The sequence below is a fragment of the Suricata suricatta genome, chromosome 5 (assembly GCF_006229205.1).
Source record: "Suricata suricatta isolate VVHF042 chromosome 5, meerkat_22Aug2017_6uvM2_HiC, whole genome shotgun sequence".
Lineage (NCBI taxonomy): Eukaryota > Metazoa > Chordata > Mammalia > Carnivora > Herpestidae > Suricata > Suricata suricatta.
In genome coordinates, this window is record NC_043704.1 from 72866074 (window position 1) to 72886071 (window position 19998).

At 35.4% G+C, this 19998-nt stretch overlaps 1 protein-coding gene across 3 annotated transcripts in view; it reads left to right on the forward strand.

Moving 5' to 3' along the window:
* The window catches only part of ACAP2 (ArfGAP with coiled-coil, ankyrin repeat and PH domains 2), a 155110-nt gene that overhangs the window by 129503 nt on the left and 5609 nt on the right, over window positions 1-19998 (forward strand). For all 3 annotated transcript variants that reach the window (XM_029939606.1, XM_029939608.1, XM_029939607.1), the window contains 9 exons: window positions 3594-3802; window positions 4136-4205; window positions 6585-6676; window positions 8506-8690; window positions 9571-9663; window positions 10677-10864; window positions 11264-11373; window positions 12704-12814; window positions 15099-15160. In XM_029939606.1, the coding sequence (XP_029795466.1) occupies window positions 3594-3802; window positions 4136-4205; window positions 6585-6676; window positions 8506-8690; window positions 9571-9663; window positions 10677-10864; window positions 11264-11373; window positions 12704-12814; window positions 15099-15160 (1120 nt within the window). The remainder of the gene's footprint in view (window positions 1-3593; window positions 3803-4135; window positions 4206-6584; window positions 6677-8505; window positions 8691-9570; window positions 9664-10676; window positions 10865-11263; window positions 11374-12703; window positions 12815-15098; window positions 15161-19998) is intronic.

Here is a 19998-nt window from a genome sequence, read left to right on the forward strand (position 1 = left end):
CAGAATAAGAGCCCAGAGATAAACCTACACCTTTATGGTCAATTAATCTATGACAATGGGGATAAGAAAATCTACAGTTGGGAAAATACAGTCTCTTCAGTAAATTTTGCTGGTAAAACTGGACAGCTATATGCAAAAAGAATGAAACTAGACCATTTTCTTATACCATACACAAAAACTCAAAATGGATTAAAGAACTAAATGTGAGACCTGAAATCATAAAACTCCTAAAAGAGAACATAAGCAGAAACTTCTTTGACATTGGCCATAGCAAAATTTTTCTAGATACATCTCCTAAGGCAAGGAAAAGAATGTGGAAACTGACACTACATCAAAATAAAAAGCTTTTGCACAGTTGAAGGAAACCATCAGCAAAATCAAAAGGTAACCTACTGAGTGGGAAAAGACATTTGTAAATAAGGGATTAATATCTAAAGAATATAAAAAACTTATACAATTTGACACCAACCCCCCCAAGTCAAAAACAAAACCCCACAAATAATCTGATTAAAAATGGGCAGAGGACCTGAATAGACTTTTTTCCATAGAAGACATACAGGTGTCCAGTATCAGTATTTACTCTTTTGATGTTTGGGTTATCACAACTTCGTCCAATATGGGCTGAGGATAATGCCTTTTAATATCTTTTTTAGTTTTTAGCCAAGTTTTGAGAGGGAACAAAATTATATGTATATCCTGATGTTATCCTGATGAAGAAGCTAGTGTCATTGCTGAAATACCTGTGTTATGAAAAATCATACATTAGAAATACTAGGGATTACAGGGAAAATAGGGATAGGGATGCCCTAAAAATCTGTGTCATTTTGTACCTAGAATATTTTCAGGAACTTTAGAATCTCAGTAACAATATTAGAACAGTTAAATTACTAATAAATTAGTGCTACAGTATAAATAAGAGTTAACTTTAAAAACTGATGAAGATAGGAGATCCTGGGTGGGTCAGCTGGTTAGTATCCAAATCTCGATTTGGGCTCAGCTCATGATATCACTGTTTATGGGATTGAGCCCCACGTCAGGCTCTGTGCTGACAGTGTGGAGCCTGCTTGGGATTCTCTTCTCCCTCTTTCTTTCTCTGCCCCTCCACCGCTCATGCGTGCTTTCTCTCTCTAAATAAATAAATAAACTTTTAAAAAATTGATGAAGAGAGCTTAATGGAAGGGTGGGTACAGAAGGGTTGAGGCTACTGAATTATGGTGACAAAGGCAAAATACATAAAGATCAGAGAGAATAATACTTTTGAGTCCAAGCACATGGACAGAATGATCCAAGAAGAAGAAAAGGGGATGGGTGTCCTGTTTATTCTTGTGTCCTGGAGGTGGCGGCCCAGGTTCTGCTGTGTGGTATACTCTGCTCTCCACTTATTTAATTTGGTACAAAAATGTTAGCTTATAGCAGAAAATTGGGAATGAGCCAACAAGATTTCTGTATTATACTGACATCTTTTTCCTATGTGATAATTATTTATGAGGTAATTCACATTATTGAACATCTTCTAATAACACAGATTTTTTAAAAGTTTTGAAATAATCTCAAACTTACAGAGAAGTTCCAAATGTTGTACAAATAACTTTACCCCCAAATTATTTCATAGTAAGCTTCTAATTTGGTGCCCCATTACCCATTCTTACTTTAGTGTTATTTCCCACACTCTAGGACATTGTCCTATAGAAACCCTGGTACTGCCATCATAATCAGGAAATGAGTATTGAAATATGGCTACCATTTGATTCCAAACATCTTTAACAATAGTCACAGTAATGTGTTATACAGCAGAAAAATCCAGTCCGGAGGCACAGGTAATAATAGTTTACACAGGTCTTTCGTTCCTTCCCTCAGGAATAGTTCCTTAGTCTTACTTTGACCTTCTTGACCTTGATAGTTTTAAAGATAACAAGCTAGTTATTTTGTACAATGTCTTTCAGTGTGAGTTTATCTGATGCTTACGCACAAGATTATGCATCTTTGGCAGGTGTGTTATATAAATGATGCTGTGTTCCTCTCACTGCATACTCAAGTGGCACATAACTTTGATTTGTCCCGTTATTGGTGATGTTAACTTCGACCACTTGATTGAGGTGGTCTCAGCTAGGCTTCTGCACTATAACATTCACTTTGTAGGTAATAAGTATTTTGTAAGGGGAGGTTCTTTGAGACTATGTGAATATTTTGTTCTTCATTAAACTTTAAATTTTTTAATTTAATTATGTCAGTATAGGTTTTTTTTCAATGTGTTATAATCCATTACTATCATTTATTTTTATTGTTCGAATTGACCCAAGTTTGGCCAGCAGAGCACTGGCTTCTATATCCTTTTGACATGTTCTTATCATGTCTTAGTTCAGTCTGAGTTCCTCCTTACTTTCTAGCATGATGAGACGTTCTAGGTTCATCTTGCACTTTCTCTGCCCCAGTGCTAAAATCAGCACTTTCTCCAAAGAGCCCTAGTTCCTTTTGGTGGTGAATGGCTTTTAGAAACCAAGATAAAGGAATATATGTATGTATATAGACATATACACATTTACACCTATATTTATTTATATATCTATTTATATTGAAAACTATTATTATATCTCTTGTTGTCTCCAGTTCTAATCACACACCACAGGCTTTGTTCTAATTCTCCCCCTTTCCATATAAATAACCCTTTCTCTGCAGTGAGAAAAATAGGCTCCCTTTTATTTTTAATATGTTTCCTTATATCAGTCTCCCTATATGTAACCAACATCCTTTCTTTGCTGCCACCTGCCCCTACCCAGGTTCTGTCCCCTCACACCAGTGCCTTCTTCTCCCTTCTCAGGCTCTCACTTCCCTTGCTGGGAAGATGTTCATAATTATGTAATTGATTTGGGAGCACCTGCAGGGTGGCTCAGTCAATTAAGTGTCTGACTTCAGCTCCGGTCATGATCTCGTGGTTCATGAGTTTGAGCCCAGCATTGGGCTCTCTGCTATCAGCACAGAGCCTGCTTTGGATCATCTGTCTCTCTTTCTTTCTGCCCCTCCCCTACTCACTCTCTCTCAAAAAGAAACATTAAAAAATATGTAACTGTTCTTTAGTAAAAGGCCATACGATTTCTAGTTATTAACTGCAGTAACTGAAACAACTTGCTTGCAGTTCATTGAATACCTTGGAAAATTCTGGTACAAAATAATATTAATTTTATTCTTGAGTATTACTAGTCTCCCGTTTATTCCATCTGTCTCTGGTCCTGCATGTTAAAATAAGTGTTTCCCTTTCTCTTTTCCCTCATATCTTGTACATATGTTCAATTGTCCCTTATTTTATATATATATATATATATATACATATATTTATATTAAACATAAAATATTTATTTATATAAATACATATATCATTTCCAATGTTTATGTTTCTTCTTACAAGACTAAATGCTCATTGATTGAGGAAACTATATCTTTTTATCACTGAATCTGTAATACCTAGAACAGTGGCTGGCTTAGGCTCATAAGAAGCCTTCAGTTTATTGATTAGGAGGTTTTGTTTGGAGCATGTGATGTGCAGCATAGTATATTAATCTTTTTTTTTGTTAATAAATGATTCTTAATTCTTTTAGAAGCTGGATAAGAAATCATCTCCATCCACAGGAAGCCTGGATTCTGGAAATGAGTCAAAAGATAAATTATTGAAAGGAGAAAGTGCACTGCAGCGAGTCCAGTGTATCCCTGGCAATGGCAGCTGTTGTGACTGTGGCCTGGCAGACCCGCGGTGGGCCAGCATCAACCTGGGCATCACCCTGTGTATCGAGTGCTCCGGGATTCACCGGTGGGTAGGCCTGCACAGGCGGGGAGACTTCATTTGGATAAACACGCATAGTAAATTACTGTGTCCCATTGGTTAGAGGGCCTTTTCCATTGCCTTAATTTGACTGCCATTTGTATCTCTGTACCTTATGTAGAGTGGATAAAATTCTAGCTTGCGGAGTGCTCTAGAGGATTTTGTTTTACTGTTTACCATTTGAGAACACTTCTTATTTACATACATGTTGAGGGCTCTATCAGCAACTATATCCAATTAAAGGAGAAAAATCATTTGCATATAATGCAAATAGAGACTTGATGGTTTTATATATTAATATAGTCTTTTTATCCCTCTTAGGAGCCTTGGAGTTCATTTTTCAAAAGTACGATCTTTAACTTTAGACACCTGGGAGCCTGAACTTTTAAAGGTAAAATAAAATACTTGCTTAAAAATATTTCAGATTTTCACATAAAATGTCAGGATTTTAGAATCTTAATTTATAAAATGTCTGAGTTTTAGGGGTGCCTTAGGGGGCTTAGTAGGTTAAGCATCCCACTCTTGATCTCAGCTCAAGTCATGAGTTCATGTTCTGTTTGGGTTCCGTCTGGGTATGGAGCCTACTTAAAAAATAAATAGGGGTGCTTGGTGCTTCAGTTAGTTAAGCATCCAACTCTTGATTTTGGCTTGGGTCATAATCTCATAGTTTGTAGGTTCTTGAGGTCCACATTGGGCTCTGTGCTGGCTGAGTAGCAGCTGCTTGAGATTTTCTCGCCCTGTCTCTGCCCCTCCCCCACTGTTGAGCCTGTGTGTGTACACTCTCTCTCAAAATAAGTAAATAAGCTTTTAAAAATAAGTAAAATGTATGAGTCTCTCCATGCTAACAATAAACTAAATTGTACTGGAATGCATCAGGCTATTTTGGCTAATCTGGTGTTTTCATCTTGAGTTTTTTAAATCGCTAAGTTTATGTATCACTCTTAACTGTGAGTTACTTCACCTTTTAAGGAAAGCACATTCCTACATATTTTATGTTTTCTCAAAGAATAATCTTCAATTCTGTGCCTTAATTTTAATCTTTTATAGTCATATAAATTTTTGTTAAAAGTATAAGATGTATTAGTACACTTCCTAATGGATTGGTATAGCATATTGTTATCATTGAGCCATTTTAACATAGGACCTTTTGCAAATTTACATTTCTCAAGGTAAGTTGTCAAAACTAAGAAATCCTTTTTCCTTGTTAAGGACTCATAATACATGAAAATTCCATAAGTAATTTTAGATCACAACTGGGTTTCTTTAAGATTTATAAAACTCATATATTGGTTAATAATATATTCCTTTTAATTACCACCATTTAGTTTACCATATTGTAAAATATATATATTTGTTTAGAGATTGTGGTATATTCTGCATTTATTCCTGATAATTGTGTTCTTTTTTTTTTAATGTTTGTTTTATTTTTGAGAGAGAGAAAGAGATACAGTGGGAGCAGGTCAGGGGCAGAAAGAGAGGGAGACACAGAATCAGAAGCAGGGTCCAGGCTCTGAGCTATCAGCACAGAGCCCTACCTGGAGCTCGAATTCATGAACCATGAAATCATGACCTTAGCTGACGTCAGACATTTAACTGACTGAGCCACCCAGGCGCCTTGAAAATTGTGTTCTCAATGTACTTGTATTTTTATTTCAATCCATAGATAAACTGGTGATCCTCTCAATTATGTAAAGTAAAAAAAAGCTGCTTTGTGGAATTATTGTGTAAATGAAAGTGATAAATTGGTTCTTAAGGTAGAGCCCTAATTAGATAGATTCTACTAATTGTTATGAATTCAAAGGAGAAGAAAGTGGGGGGGATGAGAGGTAGATATCTAATTTCTGCATCAGTTTTGTAGATGTGAGCTTATTAATAAGTTCAGTTTTTAAAATTTGTTTGAAACATAGCTGTCTGGTACATTACAAAACAATTGAAAATTTAAAACAAAATATTTTGCAATAGTATTCTTTTTTTTAAAGTTCATTTATATATTTTCAGAGAAGGGGAAGGGAGAGGAAATCCCAAGCAGGCTCTGCGCTGTCAGCACAGAACCCTATGAGGTGGGGCTTGATCTCACGAGTCCTGAGATCATGAACTGAGCTGAAATCAAGTGTCAGATGCTTAACCCACTGAGCCATGCTGGTGCCCCATTTTGCGATTCTTATATATAAAACATAAGGAGGGGAGCCTGGGTGGATCAGTCAGTTGTGCGTCCGACTTCAGCTCAGGTCATGGTCTCACCACTCATGGGTTCGAGCCTCACATCAGGCTCTGTGCTGACAGCTCAACGCCTAGAGCCTGCTTCAGATTCTGTGTCTCCCTCTTTCTCTGCCCTTTTCATGCTCATGCTCCATCTCTGTTTCTCAATAATAAATAAATGTTAAAAAATTAAAAAAAAACATAAGGAGAAAATAGTTTACTTCCATTTGGAGTTTAAAACTTAACTTGTTTGGCCTCTATCTCTTTTTGTTTTTTCATTTAATTTACTAAGCATTGTGAATAACCAGCATTTTGCTAGCCATAGTTGAGGGAAGATGAATGATGAGAAACCTTTTCTTGTAAGAGTGGCAGTCTTCTAGGGGAGGCATTCTGTTAATGCAAAATGATGATATTGCTCTTAGTCCTTGTCTCATTTTGTTTTAACTTTAAACTTTGTGAGATCAGCATTTGCAGAATGTGCAAAAGGAATGAGTTAGCTGTACTTACTTTAAGGACTGTTACAGTATTTTTAGGAATTTGTAGCTTATTTTCCTATTTTCCTGCCAAACAGCTTATGTGTGAATTGGGAAATGATGTTATAAACCGAGTTTATGAAGCTAAAGTGGAAAAAATGGGAATAAAGAAACCACAACCAGGACAAAGGTACTAATTTCTTTCTTTTCTTTTTTTAAATTTTTAATGTTTATTTATTTTTGAGAGACAGAGAGAGACAGGGAACGAGCAGGGGAGGGGCAGCGAGAGAGGGAGGCACAGAATTCGAAGCAGGCTCCAGTCTACGAGCTGTCAGCCCAGAGCCTCATGCGGAGCTCAAATCCACAGACTGCAAATTCATGACCTGAGCTGAAGACGGACGCTTAACCAACTGAGCCACCCAGGTGCCCTGGTACTAATTTCAATTGTCTCCATGTGTTGTTACCTTTTCTTTGTGAGCAGGAATATAGGTATGATTTTCTTTCACTATAATTGATATGTAATATTGAGACAGACTATTTAGAAGAGAGCGTTACTGCTTCTGTCAAAATATGGCTATCTCGGGGCACCTGGGTGGCTCAGTTGGTTAAGTGTCCAACTCTTGGTTTTGGCTCAGGTCCTGATCTCACTGTTCATGAGTTTGAGTCCCATGTTGGGCTCTGCACAGGTAGCCTGAAGCCTGCTTGGGATTCTCTCTCTGCCCCTCCCCCATTGTCTACCTGTCTTTCTCTCAACATAAATAAAGAATTAGAAAATTTTTTAAAAGGATGGCTATCTCTTTCTTGGGTATGTATTAGATAATTATTTTTTATTGATTAGATAATAAACTACAGTCTCCAGATAACAATCTCAAAACTTAGGTCTTTACATAGAATGTAAAAGCTCTTAGCAGTTAAAGTAGACCAATTCTATTATTGGCAGGGCTTTGAAAAGAGATAATCTGTTCATTAATGTCTCTAAGGATCAAGTTTCTATTCCCAACAATGAATAATTTTACATTGTTTAACTTAGGTCAGTAAATATCTGTGAAACAGGTACTTAAAACATGGCATTATGATATTAAAGAATTAAAGGAAATGGTAGCTTCTGGTAGGGGGGGGAGTACTTAATTGCTATGTTTGAAATTATACTTCCAATTCTATGTATGGAGGCTCATTGAATGAAGTGGCTAAGAGTGCCTTCAAGGTACATAATTAGTTTTTATTGTTGATGTTGCTTTTAGTCTTTATGATTCTTTATTTTTAGCATTAAATTTTTACTTGCTGTAACTCTGTTGGGATTTTATGTTTGACTAAATCTTTATGTATAATCAATACTATTTTAAATTACTGTTTTCTGCACTAATATCACTTAAGTGAGATTATTTGATAAAGCATGGCTGAATTATTTCAGACCTTGAAATATCCTTCTACTTTAGACAAAGATGTAACCATTTCAAAAGGGAATAAGTAAGAAAAGGTATAAAACAGACTTGGTATTTTATGATCTTATCATAGCTTTTAAAATGTGACATATTTTCTTCCTCCTTAGCTAGGAATGCTATGTTGTTTTCAAGTAGTTGTCTTAGGAAAAATTATGGCCATCAATAGTGTTAGTTCAGTTTGTGACATTTTCTATTGGAGTAAAATGAAATTAAAGTGAATTTCCATAAATTTTTATAGTTTTCTTGGTAATGTTTTTCATTTTCTTGGAAGTATTTTCATTTCATTTCAAGGGAGTATGTATGGAAACGAATGAGCACAGAAATTAAGAGAATAAGAGACTGCCATGTTAATACTTGTGATTTTTCATTTAGTTTATTGTTAGTATTTCACTTGAACATGAGATTGCAAGTTATTATGTATTTGGAAGGGAAATATGTTGCGTAATGTCACAAATTTAGTTTTAGCCAGTAATACATTTAGTGACTTTTTTTTGAGATATTCAATATGTAATGGCTTCTTTTCAGCCATACTAAGAGATTAATAAGCAGAACATCATGACACTTTTATGTATACCAGACAGGAGAAAGAGACATATATCAAAGCAAAATATGTGGAGAGGAAATTTGTGGATAAATATTCTATATCATCATCACCTCCTGAGCAGGAAAAAAAGATTGTCTCCAAAAGTTGTGAAGAAAAGAGGCTGAGCATTTCTAAACTTGGGCCAGGTGACCAAGTCAGAGTACCCCCCCCAAGTTCAGGTATGACAGCTTACTTGTTAAACTGAAGTCGCTTTCTTCATCTCTGAATTAGTAGCCATTGTAGATTATTTAAATGTTGAAAAAAAACCTGTTTCCTTTTGCATATTGTAAAGAAAAATTGGATTTCTATGTCTTTAAAATGGTTAAATTTAAATATCATCTTGGTAATTCACATTTTTAGGTAATGTATATATTCTAGGGAATAAAACTGCTTAAAATGCAAGGGGAGATGGGAATTATAAATCCATCATGGCAACAAGCCCTAAATATCTGATTAACTACCTAATAGCCTTCCTATTTTTTCCTCCTAAATTTTTCCCAGTAACGGTTTTTCCTGCCCTTTTCCCTTCTTATGGCCTGCTTTGTGCTTTGCTAACTTGCATGTCCTCAGTGGTTGCTGTAAATAGCGACGAGGCCAGGCGGGAGTCTCTGTTCTGTCCTGATGAGCTAGATTCACTCTTCTCCTACTTTGATACTTCTTCAAAACTACGTAGTAGTAAGTACTACTCTTGTGGAGCATTCCAAGTCTGTGCCAGTGGTCATTGTGCGGTGTGGCCATTTCTCTAGATGTTACCCATTGTCTCAGAATTACACATTACTTACCGTCATATAATAAATTAAGCTCGTCACCACCCCTGACATATTTTGGGGTAATAAGATGTGTTGCGACTCTGAAGATAAGTTTATTTTCAGGCTTTGTGATCAATTCACATTTTGATAAGCTAAGTGTTCGAAAGGATTAAAATTGTGTTAAATGTATTCTGGTAGTGGCTGAGTTCATGTTGACATATCAGAGCTCATTTTAAAACCTTGTTGTTTGTAGTAGATTGTTTTCTAATGGTGTGAACTTTAATCACTGGCTGATTTTTCTTTAAAACAGTCAAAAGTAATGATAGTGGAATTCAGCAGATTTCTGATGATGGAAGAGAATCTTTACCCTCCACAGTGTCTGCCAACAGTTTATATGAGACTGGTGAGTTTTGATGAAATTCAATGTTAATTGGTAATGTTCGCCGAAAAATCCATGTGGTTAGTGCTTAATCTTGATTAAATAGTTTCTAAAGGAAGTTTAGTTTTAGTCGGTGTTGTTCAATGAGAAAGCAGATTTAGAAGTTCTGTCCTAGCTGTACATCTAAGCCCCATGATATGGGCTAAAAGTGCCTACTCAGTTTCTAAGTATACTTCTTAGTCCACGTGAACTGTATGTTTTATTTATTTTTTATTTTTATTTATTTATTATTTTTGTGGCTGTCTTATCAGGAGAAAGGGATTAACAACTCCCTCCCCATTTTATTTTTCTTTGGATCGATGCTTTCTTCCTATATTTTTTCCTTCATGATGTCCATGATTTTGGTCTTACAGAATATTCAGGATCGTGAGCATTTTTTGAATTGCTTGTACTATAAATTGTGATGATATTGGACCATCTTAGGCATAAAGTGAGGTTTGGTCTAGTAGTAAAATTCTTCAGGGGTTTTTACCACCTCTTATGAGTCCTTAACCCCAGGCATATAGGAATATACCTCATTTTAATCTAGTAGAGTATAATTGACCTCCCAGTGCATATCAGCAGGACCACAAAGGCCTAGTATTGGCCATCAATTGGTAAATTGATGTCTTTATAAGAGAAATTTGAGGAGTGATCAGTGATCAGGGAATAAAATATTTTTGTGAAAGTCTCCCATTAGCTCATTTTGTTAAATTAGTGGTTTCTTTTACATCTTTTACACTGTGGTATATTGTAGTAAGAGCTCATTTAAAAAAATGTGGTAAGACATACCTAACATAAAACTTCCCATCTTCACCATTTTTAAATCGACAGTTGTGTGGCATTGAGTTTCTTGACCCTTGTGGTGCTGTTACCACAGTCCAGCCACAGAGCGCTCTTCATGTCACAAAACTGAAACCCTGTACCTCTGAAACAGTAATTTCCCATTCTCACCCTCCCTGCTCATGTTTACCAGTGTATTTGTGTTTGCTTTTCAGAAGGAGAAAGGCAAGATTCCTCTGTGTTTCTCGACTCTAAACATCTTAACCCGGGACTCCAGCTTTATAGGGCTTCGTATGAAAAAAATCTTCCTAAAATGGCTGAGGCTTTGGCTCATGGTGCAGATGTGAACTGGGCTAATTCAGAGGAAAATAAAGCAACACCACTTATTCAGGCTGTATTAGGGGTATGAATTCATACATTGTGAAACATAAAAAATCATAATTCATTCTGAACATGGCTTTAGCATTATTTTTTGCTTGAAGAGATGGGTTGGAAAACAATAAAATGCTAGTAGTGATTTCTGACTATCACTATGATTATGTAATGTCAATATTTTTTCTCAATCGAAGAGAATTTTGGTAATGAGAGTAGAGTCTTTTGCTAAATCACAAACTGCAAATTGAATCCCTTTTAGAGGTCATTCTTGAGAAGAAAATAATTTATCATTTCTCTGCTTTTATTGGGGAGTATTTTTCTTTTGGGGGGAAAATAAAACAGAAAGCTATTAGAGTAAAGACTTTTTGGTAATACAAATATATTATTGTTGAGTTTTCTACATTGTTATCTTCTTTTTTCTTCTAAGGGTTCTTTGGTGACATGCGAGTTTCTCCTACAGAATGGTGCTAATGTGAACCAAAGAGACGTGCAAGGGAGGGGCCCGCTGCACCATGCCACTGTCTTGGGGCACACAGGGTAAACTGTAGAGCTTGTGTGTTTAATTAACTAGGTTTATTTGAAAACTTACTTTGAAATATTGTTTCGCTTTTTCTCAGGCTAAGGCCATTAAGTAGAGTTTGTAAAATGATACCTCCCTGTGACGTATATTGTCATGATGGAATTTCAAACTTTAAAAATCTCCTGCAGAAAAAAGCTATTGTTACTTTTCAGAAAAGAACATTGCAGAGCTTATTTTGAACTTGGCTTGCCATTTATACAGATCAGTTTTAGTATTTAAAACTGTTACTGAAATTATGGTGATTTTTTTTCTCAGGCAACTAAGTCTATGTATGTATTTATGCGTGTTCACATATGTTATACACATAGCATGCACATTTGGAGGGAGTTCTGTAACTTGAGACGTTTTAGTTTTCTCACAGTAGCTCAAGTCAAATTTTAAAGTAAATTTTTAGCCTGTGCTATTGATGTGGAGTCTTCTGAAGAAATATTTAGACTCACAGAAAATAAAGCCTTGAAAATCGACCTTTTTTTTTTTTTGAAAATAGACTTTCTAATAGAAGATACAAATAAAGTCAAAATGTTGATCTTACATGAAAAATTTGTCATAGATGATTGTTCTTAAAGAAAATAATGCAGGATATCCAATTCTTATTACCCCAACAAGCAAGAAGCTGTTCTTTTTTACGTTTATTTGAAGCATCTTCTATTTTTTAAAGCATTTTCATAGTTTACCCTCTTTCCTTCTGTCAGCAAAGTGATACTGAGTTTAGTGCTTCATCATAAAAACCTTTATATACTTAAAAGTGATCATATTTAATTCATCTTGTGTATTTTCTTCTTAAACAACCATTCTTCCCTTTTACTTTTAGACTCCCTTTACTCATTCTGTCATATTTCATTTTTGTCAGTTTCTTCAAGTTATCAGTATTTGTGGAGGATTACTTTACACTCTTTGCTGTTGAATTATTGTTGATATGATGTCAGCATTGCCTTGGCTTCTTTCTTTCCCAAACAATGGCTTTAAGTGATTCTGTTTAATTTTATGAAAATATGTATACATCTTTTTCTGATATTATTTGAGGCTAGGGACCATAATTTATACATCCCACCATCCTACGTAGCACCAAGTTAAATTGACAAACACCTTGAGATTTGTGAAATGCTGATCACGGTAAATTTTTATTGTTAGAGCCGGTGTTCAATAAATACTTGTAGAGTGAATCAAGAATTTCCTAATGAAATGCTATTTAAGTTAGGTAGTGCTTTTAATTTTTTTATGGTGGATGCTTTTTTTTTTCTTATTGGCTTATTGGCAATATATCAAAAACGCTGTTTCCTTCAACAGGCAGGTATGTTTATTTCTAAAACGAGGTGCCAATCAACATGCCACTGATGAGGAAGGGAAAGACCCTTTGACTATAGCTGTGGAAGCAGCCAATGCTGATATAGTGACCTTGTAAGTGTTTTCTTTTTACTTGATTATTTTTTAAACAATGTAGTACTTGTACAGGGTTTGAACACAGTTTCCAGGATAGGTATAAACTATAAACTTGATGGTGTAATGTGTGCCATGTACCTCTCTAAACACATTAAACATATTAAGCACTTTACATGCATGAACTTATTTGGTTCTCACAACAACCTTATGAGGAAGATATTATTAGCCTCATTTTATAAGGATGCTACGCCACAGATAATTTGAGAAACTGGTAGCTCATGAAGCTGGGATTTGAAACTAAGAATCTTGTCTCTAAAACCCATGTCCTTAGCCACTTTTTTTATTCTGGCATGATCAGTAGGAACAGAAGACCCATGGCTTCTCTAAAATGGATTCTTTAATTCTCACTGTAGTACTAGGTCAGGAAGTGGATTGGTACAGTAACAGGCAATTATTCTATTCAAAAATCTGCATTTATTCTACCTTAAAAGTTAGAGGATTGTAAGTGGGGAGGACCACTGCACTGATGTTGGTAACTTTTGCAGTTGCATTGCCTTCGGGCAGTGATACTTAGGGATCTCTTTGTGCCTATTTTTTAAAGGAATTATTCACACGAATACTCTATTTTAAGATAAAAATACCTGTTTTTTAACGTTTGAATACAATTGAATATGTTCTGTTAAAGAAAGACTTTTGAGATCTTAATTTGATTTTCATCTTATCAAAGTTGTTTATTTACACTGGAATCTAAAAATCTGATTGTCACCTACACTTTATCATTATATAGAAAATATGTTGTATGAAGTCACTCATTCTGTTCTGTGTTGCATGAACCCAGAATTACTGATCCCCTTTTATATGAATATAGAGAGTTTCATTCACACTCCTGAGTCTCAGTCACTTATAAAGGGAAACTCTCCCAACTGCCTTGACCTCCTGAGCTCCCACTGAGAATTCTTGGCTGGTCATCTCTCAGGTCCCCCTGATCCCTGCCAAATTAAAACACAAGGCAAAACAGTAAAACATGTTTTCTTTGCACTCAGTGTCCTTTCCCTAATGGAGAGGTTATTGTAATTGTTGAGGCTATTGAAGGAAAATTTAGAACTAGTAAGTTATTATAGATTCATAATTGGAGAAAGAGAAGTTATTAAAGAACAAATAGGACTGGCATAGAGAAAGGAACCTTGGACGCAGCTTCCCAGGCAGTTCTTATAATAATGGCCCCTTTACCTCAAAATTATCATTCCCAAATTGTCTAAATTTTCTCATTTTACTTTGTATGAGGATTTCAGTTTTCTTTAATAATTTTTGAAAGTAACTGTCCTCTCTGAAAAGTCCAAATACCAAAAAGAGACCTAAGATGCTATTAATTCATGCAGTGGTTTTGAAAATAGATGGAAGGGAGTGATGGTATTTTGAAGAGAGGGAGAGCTCATGTCAGGTGCTGCAGTTGCCAGAAAGAGCATGTGATAGGGGTCTCAGTGGGCGCTGCATATTTGAGGGCCCGAAGGACAGGTGATTAGTGGAAAGTAGGAAGGGGCACCAAAGGTGACATTTGCCTGTTTCATAATTTTGTTTAAAGTTAGTATGAAAATGGGAGGAAATTCTTGTCTTCTTAATCCAATACTGTATATCTTCTTGCTGCCAGGATGAATACCCTACACAAGAGTGTATAACCAAATGGTAACCTGGGGAAAATCTTCGCAACTTGTGGTCATTTAGTACATCAAAATAGATTTCCACTGTCTAGACATAGCACATGCCATATACATGTTTGGAACCACCTCATCTCAGGGTAAAGCCAAATGACCCTAAACCACACATTATGACATTCCCTACTGTAGAAGCAGTACTTTCAACGGTTGGCAGTTAAAGTGTGGCAGGTTGCTCTAGAAGTCAGGGAGTCCCTGGAGCAGGAGGAAGTCAGCTACCGGAGGTGCTCCAAGGGTCCTTCTTAAACAGTGATGAAATGTACTTGTTAGACATCTTCTGTTGTCAGGGTACCCGGCTGACTCAGTTGGTGGACATGCATGTGATTCTTGACCCCGGGGTTGTACATCCGAGCCCCAGTTTTGGTGTCGAGATTACTTAAAAATAAAATAGTTCAAAAAAAGAAATCTTTTATTATATTCTCTCATGAGAATTGTATAAAGGGAAACTAAAACCAGAACCCCATCTATTATACTGGCAAACACAAGGAAGAGAAAAAATTACATCAGTGTATGTTTTATTTGCTTATACATTTCTTTGGTTTATGGATATTTATGTAACTTCATCTAAAAATCCTTTCCTTTACTTTTAGGTTACGTTTAGCAAGAATGAATGAAGAGATGCGAGAATCAGAAGGACTTTATGGACAGCCAGGTCAATATTCTACTAATAACCATACTGAAATGCAGTATAAGAAATGCATTCAGGAATTTATTAGTTTACAATTGGAAGATTCATAGTTCTTTAGCAGACTGGCTTAATATTCTAGAGTTTTTATAACTTGTAAATTGTGCGTTGTTATGTATTGTACTTACTGAATTCTTGGGAGTGGCTAACTTCTGAGCCTTTAAAAGTCCGTAACTATTCCTATGACAGTACACATTGACTTGCTGTGTTCCACTTTGGCTGCTGACTTCTTTATCTGCTGTACAGATGTCTTCCATATACATTCCAGTGATGCAGATGGAATGATAACCTATCTTTCTACCCTTACAGCAGCACAATAGTCATTTTCATTTTGGAACTCTCTTTAGCTGTCAAGTGAACGTAACAGAATTTTTTTCTTTTTGTTATTCAGGGAATTTCTATAAATTGTGTTCAGGGAAAAATAGAAATCACCATGTGTTTGGCATATAAAGTCAATATGGAAAATGCCTAGAAAAAAGTTTATTGAATTAAGAGTTTTGTACTCTGATCTAAAAATAACTTTTAGATTTAAAAATAAAATTTACTAGTAGTTTAAGAAGCCTATAATGGAAGTGAAATTAATTTAAAAGGTATAGAGAAAAGGTATCACTTTATCTTGTAGCTTTGCCCCAAGCAATTGTACATTATCTGTTGGATAAATATAAGTACTTAGAACAGTATTTCATGAACCTGATGGTAAAGTAAACTTGTTAGAGAAATCTCAACTCAGGATTAGCCCAAGTCTCTTTTTGAGTAATTTTCACTTTTGAGTCAAGATGTCAAGAAAAGGAAGAAATGTTGCTAATCAGATTCCTTTCTTTGATAAACACATCCTAATTAGACATATCTTCATGAAGAAAAAAATAATTGGATTTCCAGTTTTGTGAATTTGAGTATATGAATTCCTGATTTTCTGTTTTTAATTCATATAAGTATTAGTAAAAAATTTCAGGAATTCATGATTAAAATAATTGTAATGTTAGTTTTCAATAAGTATATTTGATTTTTTAAAATGAATATTAATGTATTATTTTAAAAGTGGCTTGGTAATATCATCTATTCTTCCTGTTTAAATATGTTTTGAGATTTCTGTATTTTATGCTAGCTTCAGCCATCAACCTTTATTTAACTGGATTAACATATAATTACTATGGGGCCATTCTTTTCTCGGAGTACTGTATTTACTACTCATTGTTGGTCTAGTTTAATAGGGAACAAGTAAGAACTTTGAGAACAAAGGCACTTCAGCTAGGTACTTCTAAGCTAGGGATGTCGCAGTTTAATCCTATGGATCAAACAGTACTACTGACTCATGATACACCGAGATGTAAGAGTGCTGATTAAGGGTGAAGTCTCAGTGTTCATTCTGAATTTCACCCCTTTGTTTTAAACTTGAATGTTAGATTTTAAATAAGTTATAATTTTGTAACAGATATACTTAAGTGAGGGTATTACTAGGCCATTTTTGAGGCCTTTGTGTTTAAGCACTTTAAAAATAAAAATTATTCATAGGAAATGACCTGATATTTGTGAGGTAAGAGTGAACTTCAAGATTCTAAGTTAAACAGTTCTTTTTCCTGAAATGTTCAACTTAAATGTTTGGTCAGTTGTTCTTTCCTTAAGCAGTTTGCTGATGAAGTTACACCCAACTGATTAGTCAATAAGGTCAGTGGTCAACTTTCCTTCGGAGTTGGGAAACTTGAAAGGACAGGGCCTCTATGTTCTTGTGACTTCTAGTTCCACCCAGGTTGCTAGGGCTTCTGCTGTCACCATTTAAGAGCATTCGAATGTCTCTTTCACTGCCATTTTATGTATAAGTTTATGGGTATGCACCTTCCATTCCTCGGTAGAAAAATGAAATTTTCCAATTTATTTGCCTGAAAAAAATTTTTAAAAGCCTCATTTTGGGGCTCTGGGTGGCTCAGTCGGTTGTGTCCAACTTTGGCTCAGGTCATCATCTCACAGTTTGTGGGTTTGAGCCCCCTGTCAGGCTCACTGCTGTCAGCCCAGAGCCTGCTTCGGATCCTCTGTCCCCCTCTCTCTCTGCCCCTGCTTCTCATGTGCTCTATCTCTCTCTCAAAAATAAACACTAAGAAAAAAAAGCCTAATTAAAAAAAAAACAGGCTTTCCTGCCACTCTCAAATTTTAGTTTAGAGGTTAAAAATAGACCAGAATTCTGGAAATGGTGTATCAGAAGAATAAAATGAGATTTTGATTATTTGGCGATGATCTTGATAATAGTTAGATTTTTAGCCCATTTGGAAGGTCTTGCGTGTAAAGCAGAACAGCTTTATGCTTATAAAGGTGACGTGGTGAAATGGCACAGCAATTGCTCCCTAGTTACTTTTCTTTTCCTTCCCGAGTCTTTGGGGAGTAGATATGTTAGCTCAGGCCGTAGGGTCTTTCTTTCCCCTCCACTTGTCACTGTTTTTTTCCTCACTGATTTTGGTTGTCTTAACCTAGATACTTCTGTTGCTGTTGTTCTTCTTGTTGTTGTTGTTGCGTAGCAATACCTCAGAATTTTGGGTAATTTTAAAATGCAGGTATTTTCAATCTTTTGATAATGAAGAGCCCTACATTTAAAAGACTCAGATATAATCTTTGGGAATCATGGATTTACTTCTGAGGAACCACATTTCTGAACCTTCTGTATACAATCCTAAGCACCTGAAACTTTCTATTTTTTGCAAGGCGATAAAAGAGCACACACTTCCCGAAGGGAAGATCTATCCCTCTTTATCAGTTCCTCCAACTCTTAAGAGGACTGGGTGAGTGAGTGAAGCATCACGCCCCGCCCTCAGTTGTTGGAAGCCACTTTGGTGGTTCCCACGGTCTCTGGCTCCCTGACTCCTCTTGATTGTTGGCAGAGTTTCTCAGCCAGTTGAAAATCACTGCTTTAGTGAGCCACTGCCGGCCGTGCGAATATGTCCCTAGCAAAGGTTGATCCCTGATCTCATTAGTTGTGAAAAGGAAGCCCTAATCAACCCAGAAAGGGTGGGATCATATACTTGATCACCTAGAAGTGGGGTCTCACAGGCTGCCGTCTCTCTGAGGGGAGTGCATTTTGAGAGCAGAATCAGCACGTCTTGGATCATAATTGCTGTTGCAATGGATATTCTGAATACCAAAAATCAAAAACTATATTGAACTATCAGTGGGCATACAGCAGTCCACATTTTAAAGATTCTGAACTGTCTGGGCACATAGAAAAGTTAACTTTCTAAAGAGAAATAGAATATAATTAAGTAATTTAAAGGATATAACTTAGCATTACAAATATTGGGTGATTAGTAGCTTATCATTTGTAATAAACTGTTAAATGTGCTTATATGAACTTTCCAGGGCAGCGAATTCTGGGTTATTGTTTATGTATGCTAGTGTAGACAAGTTATATTTGCCTTGGGAAAAGTTCTAAGTGACTAGAAATATATTTAAATTTCAAGGTATCACATTGAAGCTCAATTTATGTTAATTATATTAAATATCTTAGTCACTATTGTTATTGTAATGTTTGCTTTTTGATAATATATTTTGAGGCCTAAGAAAGGTATTTTATTGATAGTCCGTTAATTACTGTTTTGTTAGAAACTGAATGTTAACAGAAAGTTGTGTGTGTGTGTGTGTGTGTGTGTGTGTGTGTGTGTGAAGGTGAGACCTCCTTTTGTATTGTATTAACTCTTAAAATGTATTCGTGAAACCAATGATTAGTGTAGCACCAAGACTTTCCTTCAAGGAAGCATTTAATTCAGTGAATAGAAGCATTTAATTCAGTGAAGTTTTGCATGGTACAATGGTTCTACTAAAATGTACTTGTGTAATAGGTACTAGATGATTTAAGAACAAAAGCTGGAAAACCACAAAAAGAAAATAACCCTACAGTTTGTTATACAAAATATGCATTGCTAATAGTAGAAGCCATATATTGCCATTGTACTGTTGTAATACTCAAGAGTGCTCATCTGGTGCTATCTGTAAAGTGTTTGCATTAGCGTCTGCTACTTCTTTCTTCCTGTTTCTTCTTGAATGTATAAGGTGTGCCTTTTAAGTTACTTCTGGTGTTGAATGGTAAAATCAGTGTGTTATTTTTGTATTATAACCTGCACTTTACACTTCCTTGGAAAGTAAAATTCCAGACTCTCAAGTTTAAATAGTATTTTAAAAATATTTATAATGTTTACAATAAATATTTTAAATATTTTAATTCAACATCTAAGAATATGAATTTTTAAATATTTTGTATGGTTTGTTAATTGATATTTAATGTTGGTCTCTTAGTTTATTTTATATCTTTTAGAATGGCTAAAAATGGGAATAGGTTTGTAGTTCGTCTTTTAACACGGGAGTTTAACTTGTGAAAAATCACGGGCATAATTGGATTGTCTTAACAGTTGTTCCAGTATATCACATTTCATTTTTATTGTTTCAATAACATAATATGAGTTAGAGGCTACTCTTAGCCAACTAGTAAAGATTTTCTTCTTACTGTATTTTTTCTTTTTAAAGTAGATTGATTCAGGTCATGAGAAAATTTCCAGAACTAAATGAAAACTATATAGAGATTTTAATAACTTGCTTTTTACATAGACTAAATATTAAAAGTGACTATTAAAAGTATTAAAATTTTTTTATTGAAAATCTTGGGTTATGCTGTTAGACCTTTTTACTAGACCTTTATCTCCCTCCCCTGCCTCTTTTCTGATTCTCTAGCTTTTGGTATGTCACCTGTTGCTTCAAAAATCTTGCTTTTTAAAAGCTGATAAAACTAACTGCACTATTAACAACTGTAGCAATGAGTTTGTGATAAG